Genomic DNA, 18,093 nt, shown 5'->3' on the forward strand with positions numbered 1-18,093 from the left:
GTCAGTATTGTTAAGACCCAATGAGGGTAAGGAACTTATAGTTTGCCTGGCCTTTTGACAGTTAGCGAGAACTCTGTCTTTACAAGACAGATCTGATGAAAGTAGAACACCACCATATTTTACTGATGAACTTGTATTAATTGCGATGTCACAAAACGAGAATGAGAGCTCAGGACAAGATTGTTTTCCTTTCCAAAAACCTACAACAGTGCTTTTAGATGCATTGTATGTTAGGCTCCATCGGGAAGCATAATCCGAGACAATGTGAAGTGAGTGAATTCTGCAGCCCACACGGGGAGGTACTAAACAGTGTTGTATCGTCGACTAACAGGATTGATGACACGTCTATACCATATACACATATACCATTGTTATTGCGTCTTAGTTCAGTTAATAAATCATTAATAAAGACAAGGAAGAACCATTCAGACAGGACTCTACCTTGTCCTACACCTTGTTTTACTTCAAATGTATCTGAGCTATTTCCGTTGTACTTTACAAAAGAAGAGCTGCAGGTGTAGCTATGATATAGCAGATTCCACATTTTTCCCGTTATACCCAAACTGTAGAGTTTTAGGAATAGACCGTTATGCCAAATGCGATCAAAGGCTTTCTCATTATCGAGAAACGCTGAAAAGACTTGTGAGCCACGCTCAACATAATATGTTACGCAATCATTGAGCATGAACGTTGACATAATGGCACCATGTTCTTTTCTAAATCCAAATTGTAGAGGGTCTGGAAAATAAGGATTAATATGACTTATATAACATTGAAGACGTGACAGTAATAGTTTTTCAAATAGTTTTCCTATACAGGGGATAAGGGTGATACCTTTGTAGTTTTGGGGTTTTGAACCTTTTCCTTTATAAAGTGGAACATTCGTACTCAATCTAAGGATACTGGGAAAGTAGACAGCTTTCATAATTGCGTTATATAAGACGCAAAGCTTTTCGACCAGTGCGGCACCTCCATAGATAAGGTGTTCATTGTTTACATGATCTGGTTCAAGGGATTTGTTACGATTTAGATTGACCAGATGTTGTTTCAACTCTGAAGACTGGATATCGGCATATAGTACAGCGTCAGCATGAGTAGAATCATTAGGATGTGAAATTATATCTGCTAGTTTGTTATCTACAGATGCTTTAAATTCACCATCAAACGTTTCGGCGTGGTGCGGAAAGGCAAGGTTAGTCATAGTCAGCACCCCTCAGGTTACAAATGGCCCCTGGTGTGTCCGCTTGGGTATTGTTAAACACTAATTGGTCAACCGTTGACCGCAGGCGTCTAAGTTTACGCACAGATTTAAAGAAGGTATTAATATCAGTTTCCGATGTAATTTCGAGTTCACGAGATAGATCTTTGCGTTGTTTTCGCTTTGCCTGTCGATGTAAACGACGAAATCGCGCTTTGCACGTTTGTATTAGAGTAGAGACAGGATATAGTCAGTTCAAAGATAAATGTTGTCATACACGTTCACAAGTGGCTAAAGGGCATTTGTAAAAGGACAGTATTTTGGGAGCATGGCAAATGTGGTTAAAACATAATGTTTTTACTTCCAGAAGAGGAATCGGATTGCTAAACAAGCAATATATTGCTCATGTTAATACCGCTCCGGGACACAAATAACTTAGATAAACAGTCGTGAGGAGAAGAACATGCAACGGTCTGCTTCTTACTGCAAGAAACGGCAGTATAACATCAGTTGTATCAGCATCATGCAGAACAATTACATGCGTGGAGTTAGTTTCTGACTAGGCGTTCTCATCCTAGATATCCTGTACAGAGGGTTCAAAAAGTACTTTAGCAATATAACATATAATTTATTCTGTATCGGAGTTTAAAGAACTTCTTTTGTAATATCACATGTGATATACCCTGTATCTACACACCTGTTCTGAACCGGAATTCTACAGGGTCACTCATCTCCCCACTGTATCCAGTGATAAGATGGGCTGTGTAGTTAGTTTCCGGTTGCAGGCCGGTCAAGTCGTAGAAGTCGCTGTCACGATGGATCTTCTCCTTGGTGGAGGCCCCAGTGTAGTTGATCCAGAGTTCGCTGACTTCGTAGCAGCTGGGGGAGTTGACCCATGAGATGCGGACTGTGTTGAAGCCATTCCGGATAACTCGAACGTCACTTGGAGGAGAGTCTGGTAATTTGAGGATACATTCATACAAACACATAGATGTAATGGACAGAAGGAGACTAGAACATGTCAAACCAAAGTGGCATTTAAAAATGTTAGATCAGAAATATATTTAATCAGAATACAGACATGTAGATGAAGTTGAACTCACATGTCGCAATGTTCAGACAGAATAGGTAGGAGAGGTTAAACTCACAGATCGCAATGTTCAGTCAGAATAGGTTAGGAAGTTGAACTCATAGATGGTAGTGTCCAGTCAAAATTGGTAGGGGAAGCTAAACTCCTAGATTGTAGTGTCCAGTCAAAATAGGTAGGGATCGAAGCTGAACTCACAGATCGTAGTGTCCAGTCAGAATAGGTTAGCAAGTTGAACTTATAACTCGTAGTGTTCAGTCAGAATTGGTAGGGTGTGTTGAACTCCCAGATCATAGTGCTCACTCGGAATAGGTAGAGAAAGCTTAACTCATAGATTGCACTGTTCAGTCAAAATAGGTAGGGAAAGCTGAACTCATAGACCATAGTGTTCAGTCAGAATAGGTTAGGAAGCTGAACGTACTGTTGGTGGAGGAAGAAGAGTTCAGGAACGATATTTACCAAATAAAAGCTGACAGACGAAGAAAATAACAACAGAACAGAATGAGGAACGTGTCTTGAGGAACAGAGGATAAAGACACCTAGGAGATGAAATTTACCTTTTAAGAGAATATTTGTAGTACGTACCGTTAAGCGTCGCCAGTTTATAACATAGACCTTCATTTATTTAGAATAAAGAAAATGCACTGAAGTTAGGATACTCACATTCACCTATTCCACTAAAACTGCGGATATTCTTTATCTGAAAATATATAACGATATATCACAAGCCTTTTATCAATGTTCCTTTAACCAACTGCAGCTTTCTTGAAAGAAAACAGACGCAGGGGTTCTCAAGGGATACCAAAGAACTCTTTGACAGTATATCTGATGACACTTTGACGATATACGTAATGACACTATGCCACTCTACCAGATGACACACTGCTAGTCTACCTGATGATGCTTTGACAGTCTCTTCGATGACACACTGAAAGTGTACCCGATGACTCTTTGCCAGTCTACCTGATGACACTTTGCCAGTATACCTTATGATAGTATGCCACTCTACCTGTCTACCTGAGGTTAAGTTCACAATCTACATGAGAACATTTTGAGCGTCTTACTGGCTTAGCAAAAAAGGTATATTACAGCTAACACGAGCACATACAACGGAGCCATCAACTATCCCAGCTATATGGATGCAATCTTTAAATAATGGAGTCTGGACAAGCCAATCCAGTTATCAACATCATGAACATCTATCTAGGTAACTAGGATACGATGGCAAGTGTCAACCAAGTCAGTCAGCCTGACCACCCGGGTCTAACCCGTATTTTCACGGTTCTAATTTGAGTTGCAACAACACAGAGTACACACTGACCTCGAGAGAGCGCGTGGTGCTCAGCATGGCCGCGTTGGTCACCGTGACCTCTAGGTTCACAACTTCCGTTGCAAGACTCTCCTTCTCCACCTGCAGCCAGCAATGGTTGATGGGAAGGCTGAAAGAACTTCGGAAACAGTCATTGGATGGCGTGCAGCGGCACAGTGCGAGATCTGCGTCGCACTCGGCTTTCTGGGGAACGGAAACAAAGGATAGTTTGTCAAAAGATACTGTTGAGCCCTTAATTTTGGGGGAACCTGGCTACAGTGAGAAAATTATTTCCAAGTCACTTTTACCAACATTCCAGCAATATCACAGCGGGAGACTCCAGAATTAAGCTTCAGACATTGTACTCATGTGTGGAGTCGAACCCAGGTCTTCGTCGTGACGAGCGAACACTTTATATTGGGCTACTTCATCGCCCCTCTGGGTATAGACACCTCTGTTCTTACGTAGTGTTCAAACTGAATCTAAAATTCATGTATAAACTATGGTGCAAAATTCTGAGACAATTCAAATTTTGGCAATGGTCTTAGCAATTTTTCAGCAATATCACGACACCAGGAATGAGCTTCACACAATGTGTCCACGTAGGAAATCAAACCCGGATTGTTGGCGTAATGAGCGAACCCCAAAACCACTGGACTACCCCACCGCAATGCAGGGAACAAAGTGCGAATGAACTCAGTTTTACGCCGCCTTTATAATATCCCACCAATATCACAGTGGGAGACACTAGAAATGAGATTCAGGCATCGTACACATGCGGAGAGTAGAACCGTGACTAGCGAACGCTGTAACCACTTAGCGTACTCAAACCATATTGGGTGAGAGAGTGAGTGAGTTTAGTTTTACACCGCACTCAGCAGTATTCTAGCTATATGGCGGCGGTCTGTAAATAATCGAGTCTGGACCAGACAATCCAGTGAACAACAACATGAGCATCGATTTGCTCAATTGGGAACCGATGACATATGTCAACCCAGTTAGCAAGTCTTACCACCCGATCCCGTTAGTCGCCACTTACGACAAGCATAGTCACCTTCTATGACAAGCATGGGTTGCTGAAGGCCTATTCTCTCCCGGGACCTTCACGGGTCCCATATTGGGCACCGCGAAGGTAATTTAATTCAATTAAATTTGAAGTGTGTTTCTACTGACGACCTGACGACATAGTGACGACTTAGTTCAGATGACATCTGAACTGAGGTCAAATGAAGCAATAGCCATGTTGGGCACCGCGCGGGTAGTTTGATTCATTTGAATATGGAGTATGTTTTCAACCCGACGATATCTTTTGTATGTTTTGTATGTAACCAGTTAACACTTACATTCAGTTTGTAATGTGTCCGACTCAACGTCCCTGTACGCGTCACATTCCCTGTGCTGCGACGCACAAGACGCCAAGAAACCTCCTGTATTCCGCTGTCTTCATCAACGGCCGTCACCGGAACACTGTAATTCACCAATATCTTCAAACAACAGTTCATGTGACACACGCAGAGATGGATTACATGGAACATGGACCAGTGTGATGTCAAATCCATTATTGTAATGGTGATCATATACACAGACAGATTACTTTATTCACACTCAGAAGACGATGCAAAAATAGAGAGGATAATATGCTTACAGAGGGGTGGTATAAACACAGGGAGGATGTATGTAGGGTAAAGTGCATACTAGGCAATGCACTATACACAGGGAGAGAAGGATATATACGCAGACAGGAGGATTTGCGTATAGAGAGAATGATACACGTGCAGAGAGGAGGACATACGCACCGAGAGGAGGATAGAACTGCAAAGAGGAGGCTGCAAGCACGGGGAGGAGAAAACACGTACAGAGAGCAAGGTACACATACCGACAGAAGGACGTACGTACAAATTATTAGGATGCAAGTACAGGGAGGATGACATACGTACCGACAGCAATATATACGTACAGGGAGGAGGATACAAGTAGAGAGAGGATGACTTACCTACAGAGAGGAGGACATATATACAGAGAGGAGATATACGTACAGACAGGAGGGCATACGTACAGAGAAGAGATATACGTATAGAGAAATATATATACGTACAGAGAGGAGGATATACGTACAGAGAAGGGATACGCGTACAGAGAGGGGGACATACGTATAGAGAAGAGATATACGTACAGAGAGGGGGACATACATACATAGAAGAGACATACGTACAGAGAAATATATATACGCACAGAGAGGACATACGTACAGAAAAGATATATATGTACAGAGAAATATATATATATATATACGTACAGAGAGGAGGATATACGTACAGAGAAGGGATACGCGTACAGAGAGGGGGACATACGTATAGAGAAGAGATATACGTACAGAGAGGGGGACATACATACAGAGAAGAGACATACGTACAGAGAAATATATATACGCACAGAGAGGACATACGTACAGAGAAGAGATATACGTATAGACAAATATATATACGTACAGAGAGGAGGACATACGTACAGAAAAGATATATAAGTACAGAGAAATATATATATGCGTACAGAGATGAGGATATACGTATACAGAAGCGATGTACGTACAGAGTGGGGACATACATACAGAGAAGAGACATACTTACAGAGAAATATATATACGCACAGAGAGGAGGACATACGTACAGAGAAGATATATACGTACAGAGAAGGTATGTATACGTACAGAGAGGACATGCGTACAGAGAAGATATATACCTACAGCGAGGAGGACATATGTACAGAGAAGAGATATACGTGCAGAGAGGAAGACATACGTACAGAGAGGAAGACATACGTACAAAGAAGAGATATGCGTACAGAGAGGAGGACATATGTACAGAGAAGTGGACATAGGAAAAGAGAAGATGACATACGTATAGAGAGGAGAATAGACGTATAGAGAGGAGGATACAGGTACAGAGGGGAGGACATACCGGATATACGTACATCGGATGAGGTTAGACTTACAGAGAGGAGTAATGGTAGGTCCCATTTTGCACATTTTTTGTCAGAGTTTTCAGCTGAAGATCCGGCTTGGAGTCATCAAAGCTGACTAAAGTGCTGTCTATCTTCGTGTTATTCATAATATCCGTGGCTCGCACCCAAACTCGGATACTATCACCGTTGATTCGTCTTTCATTTGAAATCGTATATTTTTCAGCAAGTGCTATCTCCTGCCATGATGCTGGTTGAAGTATTGTGGATCCCCCGGCATGATCCCGATGGTAGGCGACTTCAAATTTCACAATACCTCGGACATTGGGGATTGAAGCTAAAGTTCTTGCCCCATCGTCAACGTCATCGAACGTTATCCTCTTGATCGTAAAGGTAGAGGAGGCCGTTTCACTTTCGATGTCTGTAAACTGAGCGGGATAGGCCGCCACTGCATTCAGAAGGTTGGACTTGTGGTGAACCTGGTTAGAGAAGTGTCCTCCCCATTCTACTACGACATCAGCCTCCAGACTCGTCTGCCACGTGTGGTTGGAGGCTGCTGAGGCACTGGATATGAACAGTCGATCTTCGACACTGACGTTGACGTTAGACGCGTCGTCGTAGAGAAACAGCCGCCGGGCGTAGCGGGAGTTGTTTGCGAGGTCGGAGGCCTCCAGAATGACAGAGTACATACCAGGTGCAGGCGGGGTATACCTCACCGGGAGGGTACCGTTATTCTCAAACCACGCCCTGTTGACAAGGGGTTGGAGGGGACTTTTTTCCCCCAGCTTGCCGTCAGCGGTTACGGTGTCCAGACGGAATACCTCCCATGCGTAGCGGTGCATTCCAGACAGGCTGTCCGTCCAACCGTCCCATTTAATTTCGACCGGTGTCTACAACATAATTGAACGGGTACCAAATAAAGCTCCACATTAAATCATTTGGGCAGAACGAGGCTCCTCCGCGGCCATTAGGGGCGGGGGTATAGCCTAGTGGTTACCACGTTCGCTCGTCACGCCTAAGCATCGGATTCGATTCCCTATACTGGAATATTGCTAAAAGTGGCGTAAAACCGCCCCTATCAATAGCATATGCGTGATACACTCGAGGTAAAACATCGCCCAGGTTGCAGGCATTGCTTCCTGCGAATCAGCGTAATGTAGCTATGTGAATTTAACCGCTCCTCTCCTCCCCACCCCCGGTGTAATGACGTGATAAGATGGTATCTGATATCGTTGAGTGAGTGTGGTACGAGCGGACCCTTTCACCATTAAGCTACCCCACGGCCCCTTGTGGTCGGAACTGATGAAAGTGTTAGGGTTTGGTGGAAGAGTGTGTACAGGGTGACTCACACGAGTAATGTCTCTGTCCAGGGAGAGAGGTGATGTTCTACAAGATGATCCACCGAAGCAATGGGTAGGTTTAGTCAGGTCGAATTTGAACCGGAGCCTCTTGGAAGAAGTCAGCTGGGTGTAGTCCTCATTCTTGTAGAAACTCTTAGTATCAGGATTAATCAACTCCCTCCTGCCCCCGCTGGTGAATGTCAAGGTCACTTCAATCCTATTCCACATAAAAGAAATTGTTGAATAGTATACGGGGTCGTCGTTAACAGACAGTCATGCATATGAGCAAGCAGATGTTTATTGGAAGTAAACAATGACAGAATAGGTGTTTACATCAATACAGGTCTACACCATCATCACAAACAATAACTCCCTATAAAATCATCATCACCAATTTATTGTATCATCGTCATGAAAAGTCCCTGTATCATCCTCATTAAATCACTTTATAATCATTACATCTAATGCTCTGTATCACCACAACAACTATTTCACTATGTCATCACCACCGCCAATGTATTGTATCATCGCTATAAAAAGTCCTCTCATCATTTATAATCAGTACATCTAATGCTCTGTATCGTCACAGCCTCTAATTTCTCTCCATCGTCATCCCCCCACTTCTGTTTCATCGCCATCACTGATTCTCTATGTCATCACCATCACTAACCCTTATATTCCCACCAGCAGCACATGTTCTGTATGTTTCTGCCCGAGTACTTACTCATCTGCATTGGTAATGGACTGGTCGAACCTTGGCTCTTTAACTGAGCAGTTCCAGTATTGGACCGTACCCATGCCCCGTCCACCTCTCTGTTCACAGTCGTAGTTCTCCTCATTGGATGTGTACCGTCTACCATCGCCTATGAACAGTAAGTGCCTACAACTGGATCACCGACAGCTGTTTCACAGTCAGTCAGCAATACTGCACTTATATGCCATGGCGGCCTGCCGATGGAGCCAACCGGTGGCAGACAGCATGAACAATGCTTCCTGGGGTTTGATAAGGCGCAGTCAGCATGAACTCGTATCCTATGATACGCGTATCCTATATTAAACTCACGCCTCTAATTTGACCTTTAACCTAGTGCCATTTGAAACGTATTATTTCTAACGTAGATTCGACACCGGTAAACGTATTTCGACCAGGACGCCATAACACAATATACATGAACAGTTGAAGCAAGGAGCGATTATTTTAATATTACCAAAAGGGCAAATGAACGACTTCAGACATCGGTAAAGATGTAAAATAAATAAAGATATTTGAATACGTTATTGATACACGATGAAATACTCCAGCGTGAGTATGCTGTAAGTAGTATATAGAGGATGGTGGCGTATCCTATAGGCTAAAGCGTTTGCCCGTCAAGCCGACGACCCGAGTTCGATTTCCCACATGAGTACAATGTCGGAAGTCCATTTCTGGTATTCTCTGTCTGGAATACCATATATCCCTTGAATATTTATAAAAGCGACGTAAAATGGAAGTTCAACTCACTCAATATTCTCTCAGTATTCACACACACACACACACACACACACACACACACACACACACACACACACACACACACACACACAACACCACCACCACCACCACCACCACCACCAGTACTAATTCTTCTTATATCATTACCACTATTTGTTCCAATATGATCCCCACTACCAATTCAACATCATTACCACTGTTAATTCCTGTATCACCACCACTACTAATTCCTATATCACCACCACTACTAATTCCTTTATCACCACCACTACTAATTCCTATATCATCACCATCGCTAATTCCAACATCATCACCACGACAAATCCATTCATCATCACCACCACTAATTCACATGTCATCACCATCACTAATGCTTTGTATCATTGACTGCTTGCGACCTACCTGTATCCAGCTTTGTGTGTTTCACTTTTGCAGCTGCATTGGTCACACCAAATGTGGAACTGCGCACATAGGAAGGATTGGGATACTCAATAATTGCGTCAAACTGGGCAGCACCGTCTATCTGTAAATAATTAAATCCCTTTTGGTTGGACCAGATGACGTCCTCGGTGTCAATGTCCGGGTTGGAGGAGTCCGTGATGAATTCATACATCACCATTCCATTGAGAGCGGGATCTGTAGACGTCTTCCGACTCTCCAGACGGGCCCGGCATTGAAATATCCTAGGTGCTTGGTCCCTCACTGTGTAGATAAAAAAATACGCTAGTGTTTGGAAATACATGTACTTGAAATCGAATACATAATTTTCTGTTCACGCACTCCTATATCGTGAATACTTGTCATGGTTGTTTTGTGAGTTTTTAACGCTGAACTCAGCAATATTCCAGCTATATGGCGTCGGTCTGTAAATAACCGAGTGTCCACCAGACACTCCAGCGATCAGCAACATGAGCATCGATCTACGCAATTAGGATACGATGACTTGTGATCATAGTCATGCCTGAACACGCGATCATCAGTTGAGAAACTATAAACTGTTAAAAAATAAATATGAAACAGGAGAGCATGCTAAGTGTCCGCTCCACCGAGGACACAGAAGTGCTTTCGCAAAGTTCAGATGTGGTGTGGCCCCAATAAGATTTAGAACGGGGAGATCTGAAAATATACCGCATAGCGAACGATTTTGTTTTAATTGCCAAAATGTAGTCGAGGATAAAATCCATGTTTTACTTTTATGTCCAGCTTTTAACTGTATCAGAAAAGAGCTTATGCAAAAATGTGTTTTGAATAACTTTCATTGTAAGGATTATCATGCCATGTTCCCCGGATGTAGTTTTTAGCGTTACCAAAACCTGTCATGACATTATATTTAAAAGGAGTGCATTTTTTTTATGGGTACGTAACATGACCGTTTTATATAACCGTATTTTGTATGTGTGTATGTGTGTGTAGATGTGACTGTCTGTGTCTGCCTGATCATGTTAGTCACCTCTTACGACAAGCGTAATCTAACCCGGGTCATCACGGGTATGGATGTCTCTGGAAAATCAGACGCTGACATTGGTGTTTTGTGTTCAATGTATAATGACCGATTAATCTTACTTACAAGCCAAGCAGGTCTCTTGAGTGAATCCGGACTGACAAGTACAACTTCTAGAACAGGTTCCTGGGAAGCAAGGAGCTCGGTGGGAGCAGGGTTCAGCTGAAAACCGAATGGACACACTCAGTAGCTGGTATGTACAGGTTACAGACAACATGTATGTGTAAATTGAACTCTTTGTAGTTGTAGTAAGCGATTTTAATGCAAATGTGATCTTTCGATTTTCGGGGTGGTGAAGTAGCTAGTGCGTAAAGTGTCCGTTCGTCACCCTGAAGCCCACACACTGTAATATTGCTAGACTATTGATGACAGTGGTGTAAGAGCATACTCACTCTGGTTTGGTTATTGTTTTTTAGTGCAGCACTCATCGTTATTCCAGCTATATGGCAGCGGACTACAAACAATCGAGTCTATACAAGACAATCCAGTCTTCAGTACCAAGAGGATAGATCTACACAAACTGAATTCGATGACGTGATTGTCTCAACCAAGACAGCGAGTCTGACATCCGCCCGATCCCTAAAGTCGCCTCTTACGACTTGTATGGGTTTCTGAAGACCAATGTGACCAGGATCTTCACGAGGCCTAAGGCGGTCGTAGCCCTCATAACATAACATAGATTTACGAATGCCATAGCCCAAAGATACAACGACACGCTGGCTTTCAGGGAGCGCAGTAGTCATTGACATTGGTAACGTTCTTGCTTAAATGTTACTGTGTGCAGAAGAATCAGTTTTATGGTCGAAAACAAATCTGATTCTGTGACCTGGTCTGACAAGAAAGAGGTCTTCAACATTCCAAGTTCCAACCTTCCATATACGTCAAACAATTTCCAACAGCTTCATACATTTCAGGAATATTTTTGAAGCGCAATCAACCATGTTTTTTCTTACGTAGCTTCCACACAGTAGAGTGCGAATCTTAATCAGGAACTACTCTCATTCAAGGTGTAGACAAGCTTAGGAAAATATTTCTGCTTGATGGGTATTTGAATATTTGACTCGTCATGTCCAAAACAGAGTCAGGTAAAGTTTCATTTTTAGGTTTTCATCATATGTGCCTTAATGTTAGCACGTAGACACGCTTTGTGTGTGTTTGTGACCCAAGATAATCAGGATAAAGACGCTCTATTGCACAATTCAGACACCGAATACTCAATACGTACTTCCTCGGCAAGTCGGGCCATCGTAACCGGATCGGCATTTGCATCTGCCAGGGGCAGTGCACGTTCCTCCATTAGCGCAGGCGGGATTACAGACAGCTGAAATACAGGAAACAGTAAAGACTCTCAAAAGACAGAATCCACTGAACAGACCCTTGAAACGGATGCTTGGATATGACAATCATTCGACGACGAGGGTGTCGTTTAGCAGTGGACTCTCATGACCTACCAGTTACTTTCTCAACAATCGTCCTCGGCTGTGATATATCTGGTATTAAAAGCGGTGTAAAACCAACTCAATCACTAGTGATGACACACTCAATATCACATCAGAACAACCACTTAGAGAGCAAGCATTAAAACGATGGCTTATTAGAACAATCAATCAACAAATCACTGAACAGTCTCTCAACTAGATAGGCAACAAACGTTCAACCTATGAACAATCTGCATAGTGTGTATGGAACATGCGTTGAACAATAACAAATTGAGACAATCTGTCACCTAAATATGCAACAATCATTCTACCAATGGATTCTCAGAACATCTGTGCAATCCATTTGTCAACCATTTAGGCAACAAGTTTTCAGTCAATGACATATCAGAACAATTTGTCAACCACTCGGGGAACAGGCATTCAAACAATGGCTAATTAGAACAATCTGTCAATCAAATAGATAACACTCTGTCAACCAATTAGATAAGAAGCATTCAACAAATGGATTCTCAGTATAATCACTAAGGCAACAAGCTTTCAAATAATAGCGGAATATCACAACAATATGTCAACCAGTTAGGCAACAAGCATTCAGCCAATGGAACAGGTGTGTAATCAAGGCATATCAGAACAAGGTGTCATCCACTTGGACGACAAGCATTCAAACAATAGCTTGTTAGAACAATTTCTCATCCACTTAGACGACAAGCATTCAAACCATAGCTTGTTACAACAAGCTGTCATCCAGTTAGACAACCAGCATTCAAACAATAGCTTGTTACAATAATTTCTCATCCACTTAGACGACAAGCATTCAACTAATGAATTATCAGAATAATTGCAGTCATACTTGGAGAACAAGCATTCAACCAATGGCAAATTGGGGACACTCCTTCAACAACTCAGTTAACCAATTAGACTACAAGCAGTCAGTCAGTGTCATGTCATAACAATCTATCAACCAATTAAGCCACAAACATTCAAAACATGGATTGGCAAATAATTTGTCAACCAGTTAGACAACAAACTTTCAGTCAGTGGCATATCAGAACAAGTTTTCGACCAATGGCATATAAGAACAATATGTCCCCAGTTAAGAAACAAACGTTTCGCAATAGCTTATAATAACCATCTGCCAATGAATCAGAACGCAAACATTGATTCAATGGTTCATCAGAACAATCTGACAACCAATTAGGCAACAAACTTTCGAGCAATAGTTAATGAAGCTCCAATTTCTCGAAACAAACTTACGTCTGAATTTTGACTTAAGTTAGAGTTTTACTCAAATTTGAGAAAACTCATTTCCCAGAATGAACTGAAATCGAGATTAAAAGCAAACATATTAGACAATTTGAGTTTGGTGAATAGAATACTTAAGTTGTCTGGACTTTATTCATTCTCAAAATGCAGCTGAGTTAAAAATGCAGCTGTTTCAAATTGTTAAACTAAGTTTGAAATTTGTGTGAAAACTTCAGTTTGTTTCGACAAACTGGCACCAGAGCAATAATTCTGCTTGTGGAAAATGCTAGAATAGTCATGGGTCCCGTTTCGCAAAACTCTCGCAAGCCTCAGATCTTGCAACATTTCTCGTAGCATTCCTACTTCCTGTGTTACAGTATAGGGGATACGATTGCTGCGGGAAAAGTTACGAGATCTTCGGCTTATGAGAGCTTTGTGAAACGGGTCCCTGCCCATTAGAACTGAAACGAGTTGAAGGACCCAAAGAAACAGGAGTGTAAGGAACAGGAGCCGGTGGCGACTTGGCCAGAGTACACGGGCGTGATGTTGGTAACGGCATCTTATATGAAGAGAAAAAAATAAAGAGGGATCCATCGAAGAATCCCCAGCATCGGGAAATGGTTTTTCGATCCAAATGATCCTGACACTAATCTGTTTTATATAGTATTTTTAGAAGCAATTTTTATACCATGCCCATTCCACTCCCACCTCCTGCCCGTTAGGAAACCTACGTTCATCACAGCGACTGCCTCGGAAGCCTGAACAACAGAACCGCTCTGTCCTCACAACCGGCTTCCATACAGTCCTGTAGGCACAGCACCTGCAAACACGAAGTCTTCATAACTGGTCCCTTCTCTATCAGTGACATGGACTGTTGATAGGAATGTAGAATATACGTTGGACATAAATCGTTGCGTGGTCCATACAGCCAAGGTCACAAATCAGTTGTTGATAAGCAACGTCAGGTGCGCACATTCTTTGGATTAGTGACTCCTGGGTGTTTCTAGGACTATAGTCCTGCCCATGAAGATCACATAGAAAAAAGGCCAACTGTACAGATTTGTTTCATGGGAGCATGCGTAGGCTGGTTTTCACATAGCCACTTAATTTGAACAGTAGTTCTTAATGTTTACAAGACATGAGGGATATAAATTTATCTAGTGATAGGTAATGACAATAACACTTTGGTAGAAATTAATTTCTTACATTACTTAAATATGAGCAATATAACATGAAGTGAAGTTCATCTCCTATTGTGTTCTTACACAGTGTACATAATCATGCATTTTTAATAATATTACCCCATCTGCCTTTTTCTACTCGGAGTATGGATACAAGTTCTAATACAGGTAGGCCGCATGATTACATTAAATGGAAGGTGTAATAGATAACGTTCGAGGTAGCTGAATGACTTAAAAACATTACAGTGGCCTTTAGTGGATTTTGATTTACGTTCATTCCAGTGTTGATAAAACTGGTTGCATAGTATGGAGTTCAGGTTAATTTTAAGCCAAGTGTTACTTGTGCATGTTTGAGATATTCATATATTGATTAAGCCAGAACATTCCAAATTTGTTTGAACAACACTGATACGAGGTAAATATCTAGCGTGTGTACTTTATCCAAAGCATGACCAGAAACTTACCCTTGCCATGTTCTGTAGATACATACACGTACTCTCTCAGTCGTGCAGACAGTCCTCTGACACCATCCCCTGTAACAGGCAAAAGGTTTGTTATTAAAAGAACGATATCTTTGCCCGGTTCAGTATGACCATATCAACAAGGGGTAAGTTAGGCTCTTGTAAAGACACAAATTCAGAGATGAATAGAGCAGTGTCAAAATCAAATAATAAATTTGCCCATGACCACTGACGTAATGTTCCGACAGATATACACGTGTCACTATCTCTATGTATACTTCTATATTTTCTACAGTCATGAAGATTTACAACAAAGAATGAATGAATACACACTGAGTTTGTGAGTGAGTGATTTAAGGCTCGCTTAGAGCATTTCAGCCACGTAGCGACTAAAATATATTATAGATTCATGTTAAATACATATACACTATGCAAAAAGAAGAAACTCAGAAGCCAATGTATTTTCACCTATTACTTTTTCCTCAGTCACCAGTTATTTCCGCAGACGCTGTTTACATTCACACAAAGATGAAGTTTAGAAAATGTATCGTACATTTTTTATTTCTTTGCCGCAGCTACATGAGTCCAATATTCTCACAATAACCTGTGCGATTCGTTTTTGGAAGAATGTACATAATAAAACGAAGGATACCTAAATGACTAGATTGTTTGGAAGAGTGTATATTACATCAATAATACAACGAAGAATAACAAAATAACTAGATTATGGAAGAGCGTATATCATAAATCATCTCAACGAAGGATACCTAAATAACTAGATTATATGGAAGAGTGCATATTATAAAAAACATCTCAACAAATGATACCAAAATAAATAGATTGTTTTTAAGAGTGTATAATATATCACTATGACAACGAAGGATACCAAAATAACTAGATTGTTTTTAGAGTGTATATCATAAAACCATGCCAACGAAGGATACCAAAATCATTGGATCTTCACATATTTCTTAAAACTAGCTCAAGGCAAATTAGAATAGTTCGAAAGAATTAACTATACGATATAGATATTGGTCAGAGATCGCTAGCAACGGAATTGTAGGCACGTTGCTAAGTACTACTTACAAAATGTTTGCTTCTTTGCGGTATTTATACCATTCCTTCAGCTGATAGCAGTTGTGCGGAATGTTAACAATCTGGGTAAAAAGTTGGATTATTCTTCAAGTAAAATTGGTACAAGGTAAGGATTTTCGATGATTGAGGTGGGCTTGCATAGATACCCTCTTATAGGGGACAAACCCCCTCAAGGGCGCGACCACAACAAAGCACATTACAGTAAGTATTCAGATTTTACATCTCACTTATAAATTTGTCAGCTAGTAGATACTTCTTTATCAAAACACAATCCGTAAATGAGAACTTATATTATTAAAGAATCTTCATATTTAGCGGATTGAAGTACTTACAAATGTATCCCTTGAGATAGAAAACTCAAGCAGTACATGCTTGACTGTGATTCTCCCCATCACAAACTATACAACATGGATGATTTTCACGTGGCAATAAATACTCATGAGTGTATTTTGTATGGCCAATTCAACATCATCGGATAAGTAACAGCTTAGTGTCAGCGTTTTTTCGTGAAAAGACCTTTGGCCCACGTACAAAAACAAGATAATATTTGATTCATCAAATCTGGGCTGACAACCCATACTGGTGTAAACGAGAGTTAGTTTATTGGGTGTAACTGGCGTGTACATACTCGGGTGACCCACTTCTGTTGTATTAGATCACGGATATAATCTACGGTTTTGTAATCAGAGGTGGTGTGACAGTCGAATGTACGAAAAAGGTCACAGGAGATATTACCAGGAAAAAAGTAACGGAAAAAACTAACAGTGTTTATCTAAATACTTCTATAAATACTTAATTAAGATTAGAATCAGCTTTGTCATCTTAGTTTAGTTATATAAAAACAGTTACTTTGATCATCATATTTTAGTTAATAAATATATAAAAGCAGTTACTTTGATCATCTTATTTTAGTTATATAAAAGCAGTTACTTTGATCATCTTATTTTAGTTGTTGATGTTGCTTGTTTTTGAGCAACTTCTCACCTACTCAGCTTACTTGATAGTATAAGCCGCTTTGTAAAGTAAACTATTAATCTGTAAAAACAAATCTCTCTTGGGCAATTACCTTGACTATCTTGACCTACTCAGCTTACTTGGTAGTATAAGCTTGTTATACTCTGTTGATCACTAAAAAAACAAACAACTGAAAAAGTGTTTAAGAGGGTGAAAAAAATGTGAAAACAATGTGCGAACTGAGGACAGGATTTGTAATGTGCTTTGTTATACTTTGTTAATAAAGAAAAAAAACAAACAGCTGAAAAAGTGTTTCTTTTTTACATGTTACTTTTTCCCAACAACATCTGGTACATTTTTCCGTTTCTATTTTTCCTGTTACTTTGTTCCAGCGCACCATGCCGGTTGTGTTGATTGCTGCGTTAGCAGCAGCGCATGCCCTTGTGCTATCAGAAATATCAACATTGCTGGATCACCAACAGAGCACTTATATTCAGTAGCAAGATCATTATATAATTCACCAATTTCAGCTAAAAGTAGATATAGTGGGACAGAGACATATTTGGTAGATCAATGCCAGCAGCAGAAAGGAAATGTTTGATTCGTCGTCCTGAAGGCGGAATAAGAGAAGACTTCTGATCCACATAGACTGAGATTAAAGACACAGTTACATGTAGGGAAATACTCGTTAGAAGAGAGTTTAGTTATATGCCGTATACATAATTTTCATGGCATTGTTTTAGAGGCCTCAATGTAGAGACATCAATTCATGCCGTTGATCATTGGATTGCCTGGTCCAGACCATGTATGTATGTATGTATGTATGTATGTATGTA

The 18,093-nt window shown here is 40.9% G+C and overlaps 1 protein-coding gene across 1 annotated transcript in view; it reads right to left on the reverse strand.

Annotated features, from left to right (window-relative positions):
• LOC137295954 (uncharacterized) overlaps positions 1–18,093 on the reverse strand; it is a 38,927-nt gene that overhangs the window by 13,466 nt on the left and 7,368 nt on the right. Inside the window, exons 2-13 of the mRNA XM_067827551.1 lie at positions 15,212–15,280; positions 14,298–14,386; positions 12,111–12,206; positions 10,952–11,047; positions 9,787–10,086; positions 8,617–8,755; positions 7,902–8,109; positions 6,586–7,442; positions 4,938–5,061; positions 3,607–3,798; positions 2,949–2,985; positions 1,896–2,153 (exon numbers count right to left, since the gene is read on the reverse strand). Of these exons, the coding sequence (XP_067683652.1) occupies positions 1,896–2,153; positions 2,949–2,985; positions 3,607–3,798; positions 4,938–5,061; positions 6,586–7,442; positions 7,902–8,109; positions 8,617–8,755; positions 9,787–10,086; positions 10,952–11,047; positions 12,111–12,206; positions 14,298–14,386; positions 15,212–15,280 (2,465 nt within the window). The remainder of the gene's footprint in view (positions 1–1,895; positions 2,154–2,948; positions 2,986–3,606; positions 3,799–4,937; positions 5,062–6,585; positions 7,443–7,901; positions 8,110–8,616; positions 8,756–9,786; positions 10,087–10,951; positions 11,048–12,110; positions 12,207–14,297; positions 14,387–15,211; positions 15,281–18,093) is intronic.

The sequence above is a fragment of the Haliotis asinina genome, chromosome 9 (assembly GCF_037392515.1).
Source record: "Haliotis asinina isolate JCU_RB_2024 chromosome 9, JCU_Hal_asi_v2, whole genome shotgun sequence".
Taxonomy (NCBI): Eukaryota; Metazoa; Mollusca; class Gastropoda; order Lepetellida; family Haliotidae; genus Haliotis; species Haliotis asinina.